The 23051-nt window shown below is 45.6% G+C and overlaps 1 protein-coding gene across 1 annotated transcript; it reads right to left on the reverse strand.

Annotated features, from left to right (window-relative positions):
• Positions 1–15418: 15418 nt before the first annotated feature.
• Positions 15419–22037, reverse strand: LOC124015752 (neuronal pentraxin-1-like). Its single transcript, XM_046331204.1, has 5 exons — positions 21519–22037; positions 20889–21096; positions 19594–19838; positions 19116–19295; positions 15419–15987 (listed from the first exon to the last, which is right to left on the reverse strand). The coding sequence occupies exons 1-5, from the start codon at positions 21978–21980 to the stop codon at positions 15766–15768; spliced, it is 1317 nt and encodes a 438-aa protein (XP_046187160.1). The 5' UTR covers positions 21981–22037; the 3' UTR covers positions 15419–15765.
• Between the last annotated feature and the right edge of the window lie 1014 nt (positions 22038–23051).

Consider the following 23051-nt stretch of genomic DNA (forward strand, 5'->3'; position numbering starts at 1 on the left):
CACGGCAACACCTTTCCCCCTCAGGAGACTGAAAAGATTTGGCATGGGTCCCCAGATCCTCAAAGCTGCAGCATTGAGAGCATTATGCCCGTTTGCATCACGGCGTGGTATGGCAACTGCTCAGTATCTGACCCGCTACTCACTGTTTATTATCACCCCTACCTACATGTACAAATGACCTCTACTCACTGTTTATTATCACCCCTACCTACATGTACAAATTACCTCGACTCGGTCCGGTACACCCTGTATATAGCCTCGTTATTGTCATTTTATATTTGTTAAATATTTTCATCTTGAACTGCACTGTTGGTTAAGGGCTTGTAAGCATTTCACGGTAGGGTCTACACCTGTTGTATTCGGCGCATGTGACGAATAAAGTTTGATTTGATTTGATGTTACCCAGTATTCTTGCCCAATGAGCTGGCCTGGGGTTATTTCGAGTGGTGCCAGTCCTTCTTCATTAGAGGCATAAATTGGCAGCTGATTATCTCTGTGGTGCACTAATGGCTGTAGCCCATTAGTGAAATGATCATCCTGGTTCCCACTGAACTGACAATTAATTGGACATGACATAGTCTAGTTACACTCTAATGGATCACTTCACCCAGGCTCTCAATAGCTACCCACACACAGTAAATGGTCTAAGTTAAGAAATGGGACCAGGCAGTCTTCGTGTCCTCAAGCCTATAGACCGATCAATACACCTCTGTCCAGTGTGTCCACATTGTCTTGGAATGCATATAGCATCATCACTGTATACACCTCTGTCCAGTGTGTCCATTTACATTTACATTTAAGTCATTTAGCAGACGCTCTTATCCAGAGCGACTTACAAATTGGTGCATTCACCTTATGACATCCAGTGGAACAGCCACTTTACAATAGTGCATCTAAATATTTTAAGGGGGGTGAGAAGGATTACTTTATCCTATCCTAGGTATTCCTTAAAGAGGTGGGGTTTCAGGTGTCTCCGGAAGGTGGTGATTGACTCCGCTGTCCTGGCGTCGTGAGGGAGTTTGTTCCACCATTGGGGAGCCAGAGCAGCGAACAGTTTTGACTGGGCTGAGCGGGAACTGTACTTCCTCAGTGGTAGGGAGGCAAGCAGGCCAGAGGTGGATGAACGCAGTGCCCTTATTTGGGTGTAGGGCCTGATCAGAGCCTGGAGGTACTGAGGTGCCGTTCCCCTCACAGCTCCGTAGGCAAGCACCATGGTCTTGTAGCGGATGCGAGCTTCAACTGGAAGCCAGTGGAGAGAGCGGAGGAGCGGGGTGACGTGAGAGAACTTGGGAAGGTTGAACACTAGACGGGCTGCGGCGTTCTGGATGAGTTGTAGGGGTTTAATGGCACAGGCAGGGAGCCCAGCCAACAGCGAGTTGCAGTAATCCAGACGGGAGATGACAAGTGCCTGGATTAGGACCTGCGCCGCTTCCTGTGTGAGGCTGGGTCGTACTCTGCGGATGTTGTAGAGCATGAACCTACAGGAACGGGCAACCGCCTTGATGTTAGTTGAGAACGACAGGGTGTTGTCCAGGATCACGCCAAGGTTCTTAGCGCTCTGGGAGGAGGACACAATGGAGTTGTCAACCGTGATGGCGAGATCATGGAACGGGCAGTCCTTCCCCGGGAGGAAGAGCAGCTCCGTCTTGCCGAAGTTCAGCTTGAGGTGGTGATCCGTCATCCACACTGATATGTCTGCCAGACATGCAGAGATGCGATTCGCCACCTGGTCATCAGAAGGGGGAAAGGAGAAGATTAATTGTGTGTCGTCTGCATAGCAATGATAGGAGAGACCATGTGAGGTTATGACAGAGCCAAGTGACTTGGTGTATAGCGAGAATAGGAGAGGGCCTAGAACAGAGCCCTGGGGGACACCAGTGGTGAGAGCGCGTGGTGAGGAGACAGATTCTCGCCACGCCACCTGGTAGGAGCGACCTGTCAGGTAGGACGCAATCCAAGCGTGGGCCGCGCTGGAGATGCCCAACTCGGAGAGGGTGGAGAGGAGGATCTGATGGTTCACAGTATCGAAGGCAGCCGATAGGTCTAGAAGGATGAGAGCAGAGGAGAGAGAGTTAGCTTTAGCGGTGCGGAGCGCCTCCGTGATACAGAGAAGAGCAGTCTCAGTTGAATGACTAGTCTTGAAACCTGACTGATTTGGATCAAGAAGGTCATTCTGAGAGAGATAGCGGGAGAGCTGACCAAGGACGGCACGTTCAAGAGTTTTGGAGAGAAAAGAAAGAAGGGATACTGGTCTGTAGTTGTTGACATCGGAGGGATCGAGTGTAGGTTTTTTCAGACGGGGTGCAACTCTCGCTCTCTTGAAGACGGAAGGGACGTAGCCAGCGGTCAGGGATAAGTTGATGAGCGAGGTGAGGTAAGGGAGAAGGTCTCCGGAAATGGTCTGGAGAAGAGAGGAAGGGATAGGGTCGAGCGGGCAGGTTGTTGGGCGGCCGGCCGTCACAAGACGCGAGATTTCATCTGGAAAGAGAGGGGAGAAAGAGGTCAGAGCACAGGGTAGGGCAGTGTGAGCAGAACCAGCGGTGTCGTTTGACTTAGCAAACGAGGATCGGATGTCGTCGACCTTCTTTTCAAAATGGTTGACGAAGTCATCTGCAGAGAGGGAGGAGGGGGGGGGGAGGATTCAGGAGGGAGGAGAAGGTGGCAAAGAGCTTCCTAGGGTTAGAGGCAGATGCTTGGAATTTAGAGTGGTAGAAAGTGGCTTTAGCAGCAGAGACAGAGGAGGAAAATTTAGAGAGGAGGGAGTGAAAGGATGCCAGGTCCGCAGGCAGGGTTTTCCTCCATTTCCGCTCGGCTGCCCGGAGCCCTGTTCTGTGAGCTCGCAATGAGTCGTCAAGCCACGGAGCGGGAGGGGAGGACCGAGCCGGCCTGGAAGATAGGGGACATAGAGAGTCAAAGGATGCAGAAAGGGAGGAGAGGAGGGTTGAGGAGGCAGAATCAGGAGATAGGTTGGAGAAGGTTTGAGCAGAGGGAAGAGATGATAGGATGGAAGAGGAGAGAGTAGCGGGGGAGAGAGAGCGAAGGTTGGGACGGCGCGATACCATCCGAGTAGGGGCAGTGTGGGAAGTGTTGGATGAGAGCGAGAGGGAAAAGGATACAATCTGTCCAGTGTGTCCACATTGTCTTGGAATGCATATAGCATCATCACTGTATACACCTCTGTCCAGTGTGTCCACATTGTCTTGGAATGCATATAGCATCATCACTGTATATATTCCTGTCCACATTGTCTTGGAATGCATATAGCATCATCACTGTAAACATCATGTAGGCTCACCTGCTGTATCTGTGAAGCTGGCTGGTGTTCCATGTGTCCATGCTGCCAGAGACTCTCTACCATTGCAATCCCATAATGAGCAGCCATGTTGTCCTATCGACTGTATGAAGAGGAGGCAGAATGACAGTGGAGGAAGTGTGTGAGGGAATGCAGCCAGGAGATGTAGAGGGTGGGAGGGGAAATTGACAAGGGGAAATGGAATCAATGTGTCTGTGAGGAGCTGCAGGTAGGTACACTCACATTCACTCTTTCTCACACACTTTTTCTTTCAAGCACACACACACACACACAAGTGTCAGACTGCAGGACTCTCATTAGCTGTGTTACAGTTATTCAGTGTGTGAGCCTGTCCAGAGCTGCAGAGACTGTTCAGGGACGGAGGGGACATTGTTAAAATAATTTTCCATTCCAGCAGAAGCACACCATTGGATGTCGTATAATGGTCTCCACATAGCGTGACAAAAAAAGTATGCTGACTTGGGAAGTTAGTAATGAGACTTTCCAGAGCCATCCAGTGTCCCAAGGCTAGGATCATAAGTGGCCTATATTAACTATGGTGGTGACAGTCTTGCCCCCTGACCCTTTGGAGCAGTGGGATCACTGAGGTTTGTGACTGCAGGGGCCAGCTCTGTGCCAGCTCTGGGTCTGTGACTGCAGGGGCCTGCTCTGTGCCAGCTCTGGGTCTGTGACTGCAGGGGCCTGCTCTGTGCCAGCTCTGGGTCTGTGACTGCAGGGGCCAGCTCTGTGCCAGCTATGGGTCTGTGACTGCAGGGGCCAGCTCTGGGTCTGTGACTCCAGGGGCCTGCTCTGGGTCTGTGACTGCAGGTGCCTGCTCTGGGTCTGTGACTGCAGGGGCCTGCTCTGTGCCAGCTATGGGTCTGTGACTGCAGGGGCCTGCTCTAGGCCAGCTCTGGGTCTGTGACTGCAGGGGCCAGCTCTGTGCCAGCTCTGGGTCTGTGATTGCAGGGGCCTGCTCTAGGCCAGCTCTGGGTCTGTGACTGCAGGGGCCTGCTCTAGGCCAGCTCTGGGTCTGTGACTGCAGGGGCCAGCTCTGTGCCAGCTCTGGGTCTGTGACAGCAGGGGCCTGCTCTAGGCCAGCTCTGGGTCTGTGACTGCAGGGGCCAGCTCTGTGCCAGCTCTGGGTCTGTGACTGCAGGGGCCTGCTCTAGGCCAGCTCTGGGTCTGTGACTGCAGGGGCCAGCTCTGTGCCAGCTCTGAGTCTGTGACTGCAGGGGCCAGCTCTGTGCCAGCTATGGGTCTGTGACTGCAGGGGCCAGCTCTGTGCCAGCTCTGGGTCTGTGACTGCAGGGGCCAGCTCTGTGCCAGCTCTGGGTCTGTGACTGCAGGGGCCTGCTCTAGGCCAGCTATGGGTCTGTGACTGCAGGGGCCAGCTCTGTGCCAGCTCTGGGTCTGTGATTGCAGGGGCCTGCTCTAGGCCAGCTCTGGGTCTGTGACTGCAGGGGCCAGCTCTGTGCCAGCTCTGGGTCTGTGACTGCAGGGGCCTGCTCTAGGCCAGCTCTGGGTCTGTGACTGCAGGGGCCAGCTCTGTGCCAGCTCTGGGTCTGTGACTGCAGGGGCCTGCTCTAGGCCAGCTCTGGGTCTGTGACTGCAGGGGCCAGCTCTGTGCCAGCTTTGGGTCTGTGACTGCAGGGGCCAGCTCTGTGCCAGCTCTGGGTCTGTGACTGCAGGGGCCTGCTCTAGGCCAGCTATGGGTCTGTGACTGCAGGGGCCAGCTCTGTGCCAGCTCTGGGTCGGTGACTGCAGGGGCCTGCTCTGGATCTGTGACTACAGGGGCCTGCTCTGAGTCTGTGGGAGTCAGTGTTGATCACAGCTATGCCTGTGTTCTGCTAATTCCCATCAGAGGACAGAGACATCATCAGGCCAGGAGTCAAGTGCTAAGCAGGGCCACCGTCTCTGTCTCATAAGGCCAGGTGTCCTTGACCCTGATATGGCCTGTGGCGTGCTATTGTGTGCATAGGGTTAGGGAAAAAAGGAAACACAATTATTCAGCCACTTCTACTCTTATCTTCCCATTGACGTAGATAACTTCAGGGCTGCTGTAAACTCAAACTGTTATATAACTTCTTTTTTTAAAGTTAATGTAAATTTGACTGTTTTCACGTCCACTCCAGTAGCATGGGGGGAGTATGGTTCTCTGAGGACATGGATTATTCATAGAGGAGAGACGGTGATGACGCAGTCTGTGTGTGTCTCAGACTGGCGATGATGATGTCGGTTGTGTCAAGTCACCCGAAAAGGCAGTTGTGCGCACAGAGTTCAGAGAAGTGAAGTATCACTCGGTGGATGTTTGTGGTGCATATGAATATTTTGGAAACATCAGTAAGCTTCTTGGAACTTTTTAATCTCTCAATGATTGCATTACTCTCACCGTTCAAAAATAAGCACCAGGCTTTCAGCAGAAGATGAAGAAACTCATCTAAAAATAATTACATGATGAAACTCATCGAAAATATATCCCTGTGTTATTAAGATTTACAATTATATCCGTTAGACAGTCATGGTTACCCAACAGTACAAACGCCGCAATCTCCTGTGGTTTGTGATTCAGAATGGTTATACATTACTCTTCCACTTTACAGATAAGAAGAATGTCTCAAGGTAGGTTGTCTATTCTGGTCGATCATTGACTGGCCCTCTCGATAGTCTTACATTCTATAAAACACACCACTACTGCAATACAGAAATTGTTTTAAGTCTCCTGACTATTGGAAATCAGAAGTGTGAATAAGGAAGAATGGTTCTGTGCTTTGATGAGGTTATACTGTCTGAGTGAATACTGTCTCCTTCACTTCTTTCTCCAAAATACAGTCATTTCTCTGAATGATTTTGTCCAATCCCTTTCTATCCATCTCACAATTCTTACCCTCAATGAATGTCTATTTAGCATACCCTCATAATATCTGCATTCTACGTGAATGTCTATTTAGCATACCCTCATAATACCTGCATTCTACATGAATGTCTATTTAGCATACCCTCATAATACCTGCATTCAACATGAATGTCTATTTAGCATACCCTCATAATACCTGCATTCAACATGAATGTCTATTTAGCATACCCTCATAATACCTGCACTCTGTCAGGATTTGGCCAGGGTTGTTCCGGTTTTTGGTCACTAGATGCCCCCATTGTGCCTTTTGACCTTTTGTTTTCCCTTGATCCCCATTATTATTTGCACCTGTGCCTCGTTTCCCCTGATTGTATTTAAACCCTTTGTTTTCCTCAGTTCTGGGCTCTGTGTTTGTATGTTAGCACCCAGCCCTAGTACTCTGAGAACTCTTGTTGATCCCGGTGGACTCTCTTGTGGAATTCTGTTTTTTGTTCTTGTTTGATTGTTTTTTGAGTATCTTTTGAGGCTTTTTGTGCTTTACCTTCCACCTTGTGGATTTACCTTTTTTGTCTTGGAAGATTACCTTTGTTCTTGTGGAATTCCTTTTGAGGTTGTGGAGTTACATGTTTTCCTGAAGAACTTCACTTTTTACTTCATTAAATACACCGTCTCAAGTACTACTGTGTCTGCCTCATCTTCTGGGTTCTGCCGACTATTTGTGGCTCAGTGGGTTAAGTGACTGTTTCTCACTCCGGAGTCCCGGGTTCGTAACCCGGGTCCTGACACACTCTACATGAATGTCTATTTAGCATACCCTCATAATACCTGCATTCTACATTCATGTCTATTTAGCATACCCTCATAATACCTGCATTCTACATGAATGTCTATTTAGCATACCCTCATAATACCTGCATTCTACATTAATGTATATTTAGCATACCCTCATAATACCTGCATTCTACATTCATGTCTATTTAGCATACCCTCATAATACCTGCATTCTACATGAATGTCTATTTAGCATACCCTCATAATACCTGCATTCTACATTAATGTATATTTAGCATACCCTCATAATACCTGCATTCTACATTAATGTCTATTTAGCATACCCTCATAATACCTGCATTCTACATTGTCTATTTAGCATACCCTCATAATACCTGCATTCTACATGGTCTATTTAGCATACCCTCATAATACCTGCATTCTACATTAATGTCTATTTAGTGGTGTGGGGGCTGTGCTTTGGCAAAGTGGGTGGGGTTATATCCTTCCTGTTTGGCCCTGTCCGGGGGTGTCCTCGGATGGGGCCACAGTGTCTCCTGACCCCTCCTGTCTCAGCCTCCAGTATTTATGCTGCAGTAGTTTATGTGTCGGGGGGCTAGGGTCAGTTTGTTTATCTGGAGTACTTCTCCTGTCCTATTCGGTGTCCTGTGTAAATCTAAGTGTGCGTTCTCTAATTCTCTCCTTCTCTCTTTCTTTCTCTCTCTCGGAGGACCTGAGCCCTAGAACCATGCCCCAGGACTACCTGACATGATGACTCCTTGCTGTCCCCAGTCCACCTGGCCATGCTGCTGCTCCAGTTTCAACTGGCCTGGGCCCTAGGACCATGTCCCAGGACTACCTGACATGAGGACTCCTTGCTGTCCCCAGTCCACCTGGCCATGCTCCTGCTCCAGTTTCAACTGACCTGAGCCCTAGGACCGTGCCCCAGGACTACCTGACATGATGGCTCCTTGCTGTCCCCAGTCCACCTGACTGTGCTGCTGCTCCAGTTTCAACTGTTCTGCCTTATTATTATTTGACCATGCTGGTCATTTATGAACATTTGAACATCTTGGTCATGTTCTGTTATAATCTCTACCCGGCACAGCCAGAAGAGGACTGGCCACCCCACATAGCCCGGTTCCTCTCTAGGTTTCTTCCTAGGTTTTGGCCTTTCTAGGGAGTTTTTCCTAGCCACCGTGCTTTTACACCTGCATTGTTTGCTGTTTGGGGTTTTAGGCTGGGTTTCTGTACAGCACTTTGAGATATCAGCTGACGTACGAAGGGCTATATAAATAAATTTGATTTGATTTGATTTAGCATACCCTCATAATACCTGCATTCTACATTAATGTCTATTTAGCATACCCTCATAATACCTGCATTCTACATTAATGTCTATTTAGCACACCCAACTAAAATACCAATGACATGTCAACAGTACTTACACTTAGATGAAAGCACTAAAACACAGGTCAAATACAGATTGGTGAGGAACAGTCCAAGACGTCCATCCTCGTCTGACCACGATCTCACTCTGATGGAGTTCAGTGAGCTGAGCTGCATGGGAATGGTGAACTATGATTGGCTGATACAAGTGGGGTGGCTTGTAGATACCCCTAATAAGAAAATAAGGGGTGTTGGGAGAGTACAGCTAATTAATAGTTCAGGGGTGCTGAAACTACAGGCTGGTCTTTTTAACACTGCCTGCCCTGTACGTCCATCTACGTGTCTGTCCTCCATTGTGTAGAAGTGGTACTGTATGTGGTTCTGGCCAACATCTTCTCCTGGCCACTATTTAATCAAAGTTGTCAACACTGTCTGGGCTGGGTTGATTGTGTCTCAGCCCTATGAAATCTTTAAATTCTTTAGATTCTTTCAAAGAGTCCATCCAGTACAGAAGAGACTGTGGTACATACATCCCTTTGTGTTCTAGATACTAGAGTACTTCTTTTATCTTTCTCTTGGCTTTGCAGCTAGCTTTCGTCATACTTTAGAAAACATTTCCCGACAGAATCTGTTTTCATTTGAAGTTGTAATCCTTTGGAGTGAGATCCCCATTTTTCAATCCTAGAAAAATGATTAAGGTTGCAGCTTTTGTTCTTATCTTCATATTGTATTTTTGTTGGGTTTCTTATGAAAAGGACCAATGTGCCCAACGTAGCAGATGTTGAACTTTTGTTCACATTCTGCCTGCTGCCACTAATTTATGGTTTCTGTTTTATTTGTATGCATGAGAGTTGCTGTTGATTTCCTGTTTTTCAGACACATAGAATTGTCAGTATAGCTCACCTTTTTCTGTTTCCTTCTGGTTAGGTGTGAAGCTCCCCCTCCTTCCCCCCTTCTGGCACCAGCCCTGTCACACCTTCTCTGTATGTTCACACACATAGCAGGGCACCAGTAGGCTGTGCTCTGTGCCCAAACCCAGGAATGGTGAGGAGGTGCAGGGTGGTGTGCTGGGTGGGGGTGAGAGATGGTGGGACGTTGCTCTGTCTCTGATTGACCTGATTATGGAACACAGCCCCTGGCATCGTTCCCAGAGGGTGCAGAGACTGTGGCAACGTCTTGAATAATATTCCTGTGGTGTCCACTTCTGTCATACACAAGGCCTCTCAGTGGCAGGCAGGCAGCCAGAAGGTGTGTGTGTGTGTGGGGGGGGGCTTCTGCAAAGCTGATCTAGGATCAAGGCCAGTGTATTGTATTACAGTACACTTGGTCTCTAAACACCCATCCCATTAGACCCTTTTACTCCTACTGGGTGGAATGGGGGGGACGACACACACAACATAACATGTGTTCCCCTCCCCTATCCCTGGTGGCGACAGCACTCTGCCACCCCCTCTGGGGGCCTGTGGCCTCCCAGCAGGCACTGAGCTGCAGAGTGTGGCACAGCGCCAGGGGAGGAAGAGCCAACAGGAAGTGGGCTGGATTGGCCCATTAATCTGCACTGTCATCCTTTAGACCAGACAAAATTGTATGGGCCCCAGAGACGCAATGACCCAAAACCCACTGAACTGCTCAAATGGTGACTTCTGAGGGTGCTGCAGTTTGATACTTACCATCTATATACTCCGCACATTTTATTTTTGCTGATGATTTCATACAACCTGCAGTGATATTCATCCCTGGTGATAAGAGCAGATCATTTGTATGTAAAGCACGCTGAACTAGCTTCTTCTCTTAAAAGCACTGGTCCAAAATGACTGTACCCCTAGAGAAGTTATCAGATACTTCCCTATCCCTTCCCTATCCCTTCCCTGGGATAGCTCGGGGAGGGTTCTTCAAAGGAATCTGCCCAGCCTAATGTTTGTGTTTGTATTTCCCCAGAGAGGCAAAGCGTCGACTGCGGCGATGGAAGAGGTAGTGAATCTGAGTGGCTGGCTGGTGCACTGGCAGAAGAGAAATCTGAAGGAGAATTTCCTTTGCTTCCCGGGATGAAATAAATTATTCATTCAGTGACATGGAGTGTTGAGCATGAGTCTGACAGCCATAGAGAAGGCTGTGAGATTATGGGCGAATATGGATGTGTCTCATGTATATTCTGTTTCAGTTCGCCTTACAAACGCCTCTTGTCTTGTCTCTCCGCCAGTCTACCACAGGGCTCTGTTGGCCTCTGTTATGGACAGTCAGTGGGGATCCACTGTAGCTCTGCCTGCTGTAATCCAACATGAAATAATTACCAGAGAGATGAATGGGAATGGTTTGCTAATGCTGTGCAATTATGAATAGGGTACATATTTAAAAGGCTGACCAGAAATGCTTAGCATAATAAGATTTGATTTGAACAGTGATCTACTGCTTGTGCTTGCTCAAATGAGCTGGGAAGGAGTTTTCAACTAACTGCAAAGGAGTTTCACAAGGCCTTTAATGGTAGGGTTTACATCAATGGTAATTGGTGATATTGGACTTCTCAGGTTCACCCTTCATTCAGCCTCTCTAGGAAACACTCCCATTGGTCTAAGGCCACTCCCACCCACATGGGGTATTGATACTTTGACTAATGACATTGAGTCATACTGGATGCAGTGCTTCTATGACCTCTTTCTGATGATGTCATGTTTTTCCAAGCTCTGCAGCTGACCTATCAGAAGCGCTATCACTCTAACCACTTGTACTGTCACGGACCAATATTCTTATCAACAATCCAATACGCACCTCCCAAGGTTTTTCTAAATATCACAAGAAGTGAGGATCATATTCAACATCAATATGACCTTTGCATAATTTCCTCCTCTCCTCTCTGCTGACCCACATTGAGGGGCTGTTTACCCACCCTGGTCATGCATTTTGCATCAGGCTCTGATCACTGGTGGGACAGTGCCTGGCTCATTCTCATTATGTATTCAAAGAAGGTGGAAGATGGCAGGAGAGAGAGATCTTGTTAGCTGCCACCTTCATACAGTCATAGCTAGCTGGATGCAGACGGCAAGGTCACACAGGCCAACCGGTCAAGCTGGTCAACCGGACCAGGCATCTGTGAGAATAACATAGTGGTCAGAGCTTTGGACACACATACAAACACAAATACAATTCATAATTTAGGGCAGATCATTCTGAGTGGGCCAACTGTATGCGGTACTCGTCCTCACACATCACCTGTCAAATGCTTTATTAGCTGTGAATGGGATGACTTGTGTGGAGTGTGAGTCAAAGGGTCAGGGACAGGGACAGGGTATATTTAAGCAATAAGGCATGTGGGGGTAGGTATATGGCCAATATACCACAGCTAAGGGCTGTTCTTAGGCACGATGCAATGCCTAGACCCTTAGCAATGGTATATTGGCCATATATCACAAACCCCTGAGGTGCCTTATTGCTATTATAAACTGGTTACGAATGTAACTAGAGCAGTAAAAATACATGTTTTTTCATACCCGTAGTATACGGTCTGATATACCACAGCTGTCAGCCAATCAGCATTCAGGGCTCGAACCACCCAGTTTATAATGTACAATATAGTTGAATATGTAGTAATGTTGTGTGGAGTGCGGTAGATATTACTGGTTTGTTGACTGTCTGTTGAGAGTCAGTTACCTTCGAGTTGTGGATTGAAGTTCAAGCAATGAGATGCTAAAATACACCTGTAGTAAGATATTGGGTTCCCAGTGCAGTACTGTGAGCTTGTTATCCAGGAGCCTCCAGCTACCAGCCTTTACCTGTTCATTACCGCCCCAGTGTTATTCGTACTGCTCCTACTGCATCACGCCAAGGGAGAGAGAATGAGGGTTTCTGAATATGGTGAAAGACTGGACTTGGTTGTTAGATTTCAGACCATGATATAATAAGGACAAACAGATGTGGAGGAGATGACCCTGATAGAAACCTTACATCAGAATAGTAGTGCTATTGGCCACGTAGTACTGACCAGAGTCCCTCCTGTCCAGCTAGGATAAAAATACACCTCAAAACATCTGGGCCAGGATTTGGGTCAGACCAAAAAAAAGCCTGATCCGGACCAGACACACATGGTCCAGAGGTGAAGACAAGGTTGACCTATTATATCTCTGCTGTGCTCCAGGGGCCACGCAGAGGCTGAGGTCACTCAGGGGATAGATCACCTGTTTGCTGTTCTCCACCACAGTAGGAATTATCTCTGTAACCCAACTCCATCTGTGTCCAAAACAGCAGGCGGTAATGGCTATGGGATATGTATAGGCTACAGCAGGATGGCACCTGGGGAAAAGACTTCAGATGTGTTCCATGTCCCAGAGATGGATCATGGGAAACCCACCACTCAACTGAGGTGGTTTTACCATGAATTATCGACCTAGCCTCATTACTGAGTTCATGAACCCTACTAGCTATAGGTCAAGCCCTGCCAATGGAACCATATACTACTGGTTTTACATGGTATTTCTGTGAGTGTATATGGGATACAGGATGCATTGCAATGGGGCGGCAGGTAGCCTAGTGGTTAGAGCGTTGGGCCAGTAACTGAAAGGTTGCTAAATCGAATTCACGACCTGACAAGGTAAGACAAATGTCGTTCTGCCCCTGAACAAGGCCGTTAACCCACTATTCCTAGGCCGTAATTGTAAATAAGAATTTGTTCCCTAACTGACTTGCCTAGTTTAAAAAAAAGCTATTATAACAAGGGCCCTTGTTTTTAGATATATCCGTTTTTAAATGTTTTGCCTGTAGTCTTTCACTCTCTCTTATACAAAGTGTAACAACCAAGTGCTATTTCAATAGAGTGGACCCCTTTATTCTACACTTTGGTATGTTGCTGAACTCCAGCAGTCATGCTTTACTATAATTGGACGTTATTCTCACGTCAGTCAAGTGTTTGTATGTAAGGAATGTATGTAGGGAAATGGGCATGCCGTCTGCGTATCTCAGTTACACTCCTCTCTACCTGTCGTCGACTCAAAGCTATTGCTAATAGACATCAAGCTTCGGAAATACTGGTGGGTGTGTGTTCTTACGTGTGTGTCTGTACTTTTATGTCAAGACAGAATATTTCCCAGGTACCCCTCGACCTTGGTGGCAATGGAATGCACCTTGAGATGTTGTCTGGGTCACTGTGGCCGGGAGATTTATCCAGTGGTAATGAGGACTAGCTTTTCTTTTAAGGAGGAGGCAGATAGTGTTGACCTTCTCTATCCTCTCCGGGTCCTGGCCACAGGGTTCAACTTTTAGGGTTCCCATAAGAAGAGAGCAGTAGTGGTGTTACACCACCGACCCGGTTCATCCACTGATGCCACATACTGAAACCCAGGTCTCTCAATGCCTCTCAGTCTGTGCATATCTAGTAAGAAGAAATAAAGGGAGTGGAGGAGGTCTCTGAACCTGCCATTGATTCTTGACAATAGGTTTCACAATGTTAGTTGAGACTATAGAGAAATGTAAGAGGACTCTCATATGCTTTCAAAGACATGTGTAGGCCTGTGACATGCATGGGTTACTCTGTGACAGCAATGTCACATTCACACAGGGGTAGATTCAGGTATCACAATTTTATTTAAAAAAGTAGAACTTTTTCATATTTCAGTGTCACCATGCTTTGAGCATATAACAATACAGTATAAAATCTCAAACCAAAAGGAGGATAGTAAAAGCAGATTTTGTTGATGCTGCTGCAGCAATTAGTTAAGTCATGCTGTTACTGTACAGATAACATTCCCGTTAAAGTACAAACACCTCAATGGATTGCTTTTAAGTACAATAATCATGTTACTATCCAACGCAATGTGTTATGATAATAAACATCTCTTTTGGAAATACATCTCGTTATAGGCCTACAGGAAAATAAATAGGACACAAAATACTTTGCAAATCATAATGAATGTGCTGAGTTATTTCAACATCCCAAGGCACCCAGGCTTGTATGTTGGCAAAAAAAAAGATTCTTTACACAAAATTGCGTCAAGCAGGTGGTGATCGAGAAACGATAGCGATAGAGCAGAAAGCTGTGCCTGTTTCATAACCGTTTAAGTATACATTCCTTTTCAAGTCTACCCGTCGTTCACAGTGAAAATCCCAGGCAGTGGGAATATGAACAAACTCACATGATTGGTTGAAATGCGTGTCCCCAGTGCCAATAAAAACAAGGCAACAGTAAGCATGTCGTCACCCACAAATGATGCAGCACCCCCCTTGGGCCAATCAGTATCATTTTGCAAAAGTCTGATTTCTATGGCAAGACGCATCATTCACCCAAGTTTCGTTAAAATCGGGCCAGTGGTGTCTGAGATATCATGTGTGACTAACGTACATACAGTTGATTACTATAGCATCCCCCCCTGGGCCAATAAGTGTAATTTTGTGAATGTTGGATCTCTATGGCAAGAGGCATCATTCACCCAAAATCGGGCCAGTGGTGTCTGAGATATCTTGTGGGTTAGCTAGACTCATCCCTCTGAGTCATATGTTAGGTCTTGACAGCGTTTGTTACAATACAAATATCCTTGACTAATTTTTGCTCGACCAAGCCCAAGTGAATATTTATTGGTCAATAGTGGCCATGTTGTTTTAGGTACTAGTCTGGAAAATATTGTCATAGATGCCAAATATCAAGTTTCATGCAGATTGTTCATTCGGTGCCAGAAGAGTAGCGTTTTAAGTGTTTTCACAAAATTCTAAATAACGGAAATCCAGAATGGTGAAGCTTATTGGTCCCTGCGGCAAATTTGTTTATTTTTTTAGCAGAGGGACATATGCACCGAATTTCATGACTTTACATCAAACGGGGTAATGGGTGTGACCTTTCAAAGTTTGTATTTGAAATATTTAACATCTCTTGTTATAGCTCCATCATCTGGCCAATCAGTGTAATTTTGTAAATGCCAGATATCTAACGCAAGACGCATCATTCAAGTTTTGTCACAACCGGGCCAGTGCTGTCTGAGATGTCACGCGTGACTAATGTACGAACGCACTAATGTACTAACGGACGGAGACAGATCCCCAGTCCCCTCCCTGATTTCCTCGTTGGGGACAACTACATGGTCACCAATTCTACTTATGGTGGACGTTCTAAGTGGTCCTTTGTCGGGGAGTGCTGTCTGCATCTGCACTGCGTTGTGGTGATATGCTGGCCTGTATGTGTCAATTGCTCTGAAGACCATGAGATAACAAACCGGCCAGTTGAACGAAGCACATTGAAGCATCCAACCAGATGCCAAAACTATCCAACTGAAATATCCAAGATGAACAAGAAGGTCAAAGTCTTATTTTAGTCAGGTAGAAATCTAGTAAGTGTCCACACATAAAGTACTCAATATCTATAACAAATCCAGATGTCATTTACTGAAATAAATGCTTCTTTATCTATCAAATCAGACGTATTATCAACAGAGGCTTTAACACAAGCATTTCTCATTGGCTTTTCACTTTTCCCTGCAGTTCAGTTCAGTTGACGACAAGCCTCAAATGTCCACTTGGAGGCTCCTCCGTAAATATCAATGCTGCTCTCCAACCACGAAAACACGTTGCCTATCTGCGCTTTGCTGCTGCAAGTTGCCAGGTTGTATATCTCTCCAATAGACAACTTCCGGTCCCAGATATGAAAATTCGCCAGGTCTCCAACAAAAGCTTGTGTAGCATCAAAGCCCCCTCCAAGCGTATCCTGTGGAAAATAATATTGAATGAATGAAGATGGATATTGTGCTAACACAAAGGAAAACAATTATTTCAAGTTAACCTTTGGAGTTAATTTGTGCACTAAATAATGTATCCATGCTTCCATCCATGTAGCTTGTTAGAGGAAACCAAGGATAACCCATATATCAATTTAGTAGACTTTTTCATTTATCCAGATTATTGTTTTGACTAATGAATGACGTTACCATGCAAACGGCTTTTCATTTTGCCATTGCAGTGTGAGCTGATAAATCAGAATTGGGGTTGCCCTGTTTCGTCAGCTATGCCTCATACTTTACGTATTTCTGAGCACCTCCAAGACACATGATACCTAGTAATGGTGTAGTTACTTTAGCTAGAAAGGGAGATTGGTTGGGGAGGATGGATGGGAGTAACCTGCAACTGTCTAGCAATCCAAAGGTTGTGTGATCATGTCGCGTAGGGGACAACTGAAGCATTTTTAACTTACTCTTCCCCTAACTCTTTTTTGAAACTTCACCTAACCTGCTACGTAAATTCTACTAACCTTTGTCATTTTAGTTCTCCTAACCTTTTACAAAAGTTATCCTAACTTTGTTGTTAGTTCCCCTAACCGCCAACATAAATTCTCCCCATAATTCTCCTTTGTTGTTATGGCGCAATAAGCAACTTGGTCCCAGAGAAAGACGTATAATAGTATACGTCCCCCAAAGTATAGTATAATATACTTCATTCAGTTCATATGCTATTGTACAGCGGGGTAAGACGTACAATATGATACTATACATCCTATAATTCATATGATATTGTACAATCGCTATTCCATTCATAATGTAACGTACATGATGTAATATATCCTACTAAATAGAGTGTCACAGATTTACCTACAGAATAATACGAATTGCCCAGAGACTATTTTGGTTTCATGAGTAAAAATGATCATTTCTCACACTCCCAGTGGCTTGAGCTGCCGCTTTTTGGGAACAGAACACTATTCCGGACGCTTATAAGAAATCCTGCTATGCCCTCCGACGAACCATCAAACAGGCAAAGCTTCAATACAGGACCAATATCGAATCCTACTACACCGGCTCTGACGCTCGTCGGATGTGGCATGGCTTGCAAATTATCACGGATTACAAAAGGAAACCCAGCCGCAAGCTGTCCAGTAATGCGAGCCTACAAGACGAGCTAAATACTTTCTATGCTTGCGTCAAGCCTTGTAACACTGAACCATGCATGAGAGCACGTGCTGTTCCAGACGACTGTGTGTTCACGCTCTCCGTAGCCGATGTGGGTAAGACCTTTAAACAGGTTAACATTCAAAAGGCAGCAGGGCCAGACTAATTACCAGGGTGTGTACTCAGAGCATGCGCGGACCAGCTTGCAAGTGTCTTCACTGACATGTTCAATCTCTCCCTGACCCAGTCTGTAATACCAACATGTTTCAAGCAGACCACCATAGTGCCTGTGCCCAAGAATGCGAAGGTAGCCCGTCTAAATGACTATCGCCCCATAGCACTCACATCTGTAGCCATGAAATGCTTTGAAAGGCTGGTCATGGCTGAAATCAACACCATCATCCCAGACACCCTGGACCCACTCCAATTGGCATACCGCCCCCAACAGATCCACAGATTATGCAATCTTATTGCACTCCTTTTGTTCCATCTGAACAAAATAAAACCTACGTGAGAATGCTGTTCATTGACTACAGCTCAGCATTCAACACCAATGTGCCTAACAAGCTCATCACTAAACTAAGGACCCTTGGAATAAACACCTCTCTATGCAACTGGATCCTGTACTTCCTGAAGGGCTGCCCCCAGGTGGTAAGGGTAGGGAACAACAGATCCACCACTCTGACCCTCAACATTGCACCTTAGGGGCAATGCAGTGCCAGGATAACATCCTCTCTCTCAACATCAGCAAGACAAAGGTGCTGATTGTGGGTACAGGAAACGGAGGGCTGAGCATGCCCCCATCCACATAAACAGGGCTGTAGTGGATCAGCTTGAGAGCTTCAAGTTCCTCTGTGTCCTCATCACTAAGGAATTATCATGGTCCACACACACCAACACAGTCGTGAAGAGGGAACGACAATTCCTCTTCCCCTCAGGAGGTTGAAAAGATTTGCATGGGCCCTCAGATCCTCAAAAGGTTCTACAGCTACACCATTGAGAGCATCTTGACTGGCTGCATCACAGGTATGGCAACTGCTGGCATCTGACCACAAGGCGCTACAGAGAGTAGTGCGTATGGCCCAGTACATCACTGGGGCTGAGCTCCCTGCCATCCAGGACCTCTATACCAGACTGTGTCAGAGAAAGGCCCTAAAAATTGTCAAAGACCCAAGTCATAGACTGTTCTCTCTGGTACCGCATGGCAGGCGCTACCAATGCACCAAGTCTGTAACCAACATGACCCTTAACAGCTTACTACAAGCTATTGGTTCACTAAATAGTTAGTCCTGGGAGCTATTGGTTCACTAGATAGTTAGTCCTGGGAGCTATTGGTTCACTATTTAACTACCTGCATTGACCCCTTTTGCAGTAACTCTTTTGACTCATCACATATGCTGCTGCTACTGTTTATTATCCATCTTGTTGCCTGGTCACTTTATCCCTACCTACTGTATATGTACATACAGTGAATTCGGAAAGCATTCAGACCCCTTGACTTTTTCCATATTTTGTTACGTTACAGCCTTATTCTAAAATGGATTAAATTATAGATTTTTCTGCCAATCTACATACAATGCCCTATAATGACAAAGCGAAAACAGGTTTTTAGAATTGTTTGCCAATGTATTAAAATATAAAACAGAAAGGTTGAAGGAATTGTCCGTAGAGCTCCGAGACAGGTTTGTGTCTAAGCACAGATCTGGGGAAGGATTTAATTTGATTGATTTTATTTGATAATTGATCCAAATCCATGCCTAAACGGGATAATTCCTCCATCTTATTATGGAACCTGCGAGTTAGCGGCTCGGTTTTTTAATTGATACATAAGCCTTTTTCTCTCTCAAGGTCTGACTGATGTTTATGCTATAGGCCATGTCCCTTTTGATATTATGACCTAAGGAACCAAAGTTTATTGATTAAAAACGGACCATTAAAATAGTAATGGACATACCTGTTCTTGTCCCAATATCAGAACACCTTGTGGTTTGATTGGATGGTATGGAGCAAGGTTTTCTCCACTGCCCCTCATGACTCCATCTTGGAAAGCCTCCCATACTCCATCTCGAGTTGTCCATGTGACACAGATGTGATGCCACTTGCCGTCGTTGATAATGAATGGTAATTTAGCTACCTGGAATGGATTTCAGTATTTTATTTTAGTATATGCATGGGTGGAGTTTTTTACATTTTTATCACTGCAGCAAACTAAAATAAAAAACCTTGCATACTTATTAAAAAGCTTGAGGCTTTTTAGTCAGTGTGGTCTAATTCAAAAATGATATTTCTTTGTAGTTTGCAGTGCAGGCCGTTATGCTCCAATCAGCATGAACATACATTAAGAATAGTTTCAATGCAATACTCTGCTTTCAAATAATATTTTGTATTCTGTTGGTGATATATGCATCATGTAAAATAATATGTGAGTATACCTTGTCATTGATGAGTATCTCCATAGGATTATTCCCCCACTCAATCAGCACCAGCTCGTTGGCCTGCCCTGGCACTGCGTAGGAGAATGGCGTGCCCACCCCTGGGGATGCATTGGATTTGAGCCACATGCAGACAGTGAATGCGTACATCTCAGGGAGACTCTTCTTCACTTTGGCATACATGTAGTTGGTCCTCAACGGGAATGTCAACTGGAATTTATCCAGCGGCCTGTTTTCTTTCTGACCTGTAAACAAAACAGAGGACAAGGTTAAAGATGTCACCTGTCAAAATAATTATTGTGGGCTAGCCTAGGCCTATAGATGCAGTACTGGCACCTCAAATGTTCTACTGCTTGAGCTCCTGTTCCTCTTATAGAATATTAGCTAAGACATATTGTGGCGCTCCTGAACCTAAATATAAACAGTACCAGCACCCAAAATTAGTACAGAAACATATTTCACTCCAAGTCAAGCACTGTATAGAAGATAGAGACTTTTATATCGGCTACCTGAGTGACACCAATTTGTTGGACATTGGTCCTGTCTTTAACAACCAACTGTGATTGTCAGGTCAAGATGAACGTGAGGATTTGAGTTTTATTTTTTTGAAGGTTGTAAAATATGTCGCTGAGCAGCATCACGTAATGCGCAGGGGAGATTTGCAGCGGATTGCTGCTGAAGGTTGACTGATTAATGTAGTTATACAACAAAATCGTGTTTCTTGTGGTTCCACGTTTTTTTTATGCGGCATGATAGGCATCACATGAGCAAAGGGGTTGGAATAGCGGTCCAGGTCTCTCCTCACCCCTCCCTCGGCGGAACTTTACAACCATGTTTGTTGCCCGCTATAAGGAGCTTTACGCCATAGGGTCCTGGCGAACTTTGCTCTGCTCAAACGGCTAGTGGTGCAAGTGGAGACGGCTGTTTCAATAGAATTTAAACATGTTGATCTGCATGAATTAAGGGAAAAGTGCTGAATACAGATGGTTTCACCATCCTTTTTTACGCATGCCTTGAAAAGTAAATCACCTTAAGCCACACATCTTTGTGGAATTGGATATGCAAAGCAATGCAGCTATTCGCCGGATCCCATCCCCTCCCCTGCGTTGCAATGGACACCAGCCATATTACCAAATGATTTCGGCTATTGACATGAATCTATTCATTAGTAATAAACACCACTTCAGTTGGATTTGAAAGGTCTTTTTTGAATAGCTCGTTTTTGTTTTTTAAACGGCGATACTAATTAGTTAAACTATGCTGGCCAAGTATTTGGCGCGTTTTTGAGCTCGCACCTTTCTCGAGGTCGGTGATTCTCTGGTGCAGGGATGTGAGAGTCGACTCCACTCTACCGCGCTGCTCCGTCTCGTTCCGCAGCCCAGGCTTGTCATCTTCTATACTGTTCACGCGGGATAACACCTGCTTCTCCAAATCGTCGATTTTACTCTGTAGCAGGTCTTTCAGACTGTTCGCCTGGACCGAGTTGTTGTTCCGACTGAATTGCTGTGGAATGAAATAATGATTAGTTAAGAAAACGTTTAAATAATACTGAGAAACATTACAACCCATATGCTGAGGGACATTGCAAAGTTAATGCCAGATTAACTTCTTTAAGGTTTATTGCCCTGTGTTGTTAGCAACATGGTAGCCTACATCAAGCAACTAAATTCGTCTCCGGCAAGGTGTCTGTCCTCAGCATGACTTGTTAAGTTTCACGATTAGTGCAGAGTATTAACCTACATGGTGGAGGGCTGTTCACCCCTGGAAGTAAATGTGATAAACAAAGTACGAGGGCGGCAGTGCGAGTTGGACAGGACAGTGCAACGTGATTTAGCCCAGAGTGTAAACATGTCGTTTTTCACCCAAAATGATTGGTGAAATGTATAACGGCTATTATTTCGTTAAGATTATGGTTCTCCACATACCTCGAGATTTTCTAATCTCTGCTTTAGAGACTGTAAAGTCTGCGATAGTTGCGCCAAAGTGTCCGAGGGACCCCTTGATACATCCCCCATAGTATTTTTGATCCCCGTCTCTTTTCTCCTTCCCCCAGGTCCGGGCTCAGGCGCACTCTGGCCCTCACAGCGAGTTAACTTGGAAGTCAGTTCTCTGATTGTCTCTTTTTGGTTCATAATGGTCTCCTTCTGCTGTAGAACGGTCTCCCGGAGCTGCATTACGGTGGTCTTCAGATCCTCTCCAGGCATACTGTTTTGCAAGGTAGCGGCGCATATGTCCATATCTTTGGGCACCGACGTGCAAATAAATTGAGTCTGTCCACCACCAAAGTCTTGGCACGAACCCTCCACGAATAAGTAAGAAAGTATCAAAAGTTTCCAAGAGATTGCCTTCTTAAAGGTCTGCATTTCGCCGTGTGTGTTGTGTTGCATTTGGTTTAGGAGCAGCGGTGGTGTGTTGCGAGTGATATCAGGACCACGGAGCTGTAGTTTTTTGTTGTAATCCGTCCGTGGCGCGCGCCCGGTTTATATAGCGCGCGTGGTCTGCGCTGATCAGATTCACCCCATTACGGAGAGGAGGGGAGGAATCTCACTCTCGCAGTTTAATCGCCTCTCGACGTCAAGGTGGAAGGGGCCTCACGCTCAAAGATGAAACTCAAGGCTCCCGGATGCTAAATCATTCACGACGACAATTAGTCATTTCTTAACGTGTATTATTCATTTAAAATGTGCGGATTGGCAAACAGCAATGGCATTACTGGGTATCAGGAGAGTCAGCTGTGTTCGTTTTGTGCATATAGGAAAAACCAACAGACCTGAATTCACATCGAAAGGAAGTTCAGGGACCCTCCACAGCATGGCTGATTCCCCTGTGACCTTTGACACTGATAGCCCCATATACAGTGCTGTGAAAAAGTATTTACCTCCTTCCTGATTTCTTATTTTTTTTGCACATTTGTCACACTTAAATGTTTCAGATCATCAAACACATTTTTATATTACTCAAAGATAAACCCAAGTAAACACAAAATGCAGTTTTTAAAGTGATACTTTTATTTAATAAGGGAAAAAGCTACCCGAACCTTCATGGCCCTATGTGAAAAATAATTGCCCCCCCTTGTTCTTGTTAAATCATTAATTTACTGTGGTTAATCACATTTTTTGTAAAGGTGAGTTCAATTTCACTAGCCACACCCAGGCCTGATTACTGCCAGACCTGTTGAATCAATAAATCACTTAAATAGAATCTGTCTGACAAAGTGAAGTAGGCCAAAATATCTCAAAAAGCAAGACATCATGCTGCGATCCAAAGAAATTCAAGAACAGATGAGAAACAAAGTAATTGACATCTATCAGTCTGGAAAGGGTTACAAAGCCATTTCTAAATCTTTGGGACTCCAACGAACCATGGTGAGAACCATTATCCACAAATGGAGAACATTTGGAATAGTGGTGAACCTTCCCAGGAGTGGCCGGACAGCCAAAATTATCCCAAGAGCGCAG

The sequence above is a fragment of the Oncorhynchus gorbuscha genome, linkage group LG26 (genome assembly GCF_021184085.1).
Source record: "Oncorhynchus gorbuscha isolate QuinsamMale2020 ecotype Even-year linkage group LG26, OgorEven_v1.0, whole genome shotgun sequence".
NCBI lineage: Eukaryota > Metazoa > Chordata > Actinopteri > Salmoniformes > Salmonidae > Oncorhynchus > Oncorhynchus gorbuscha.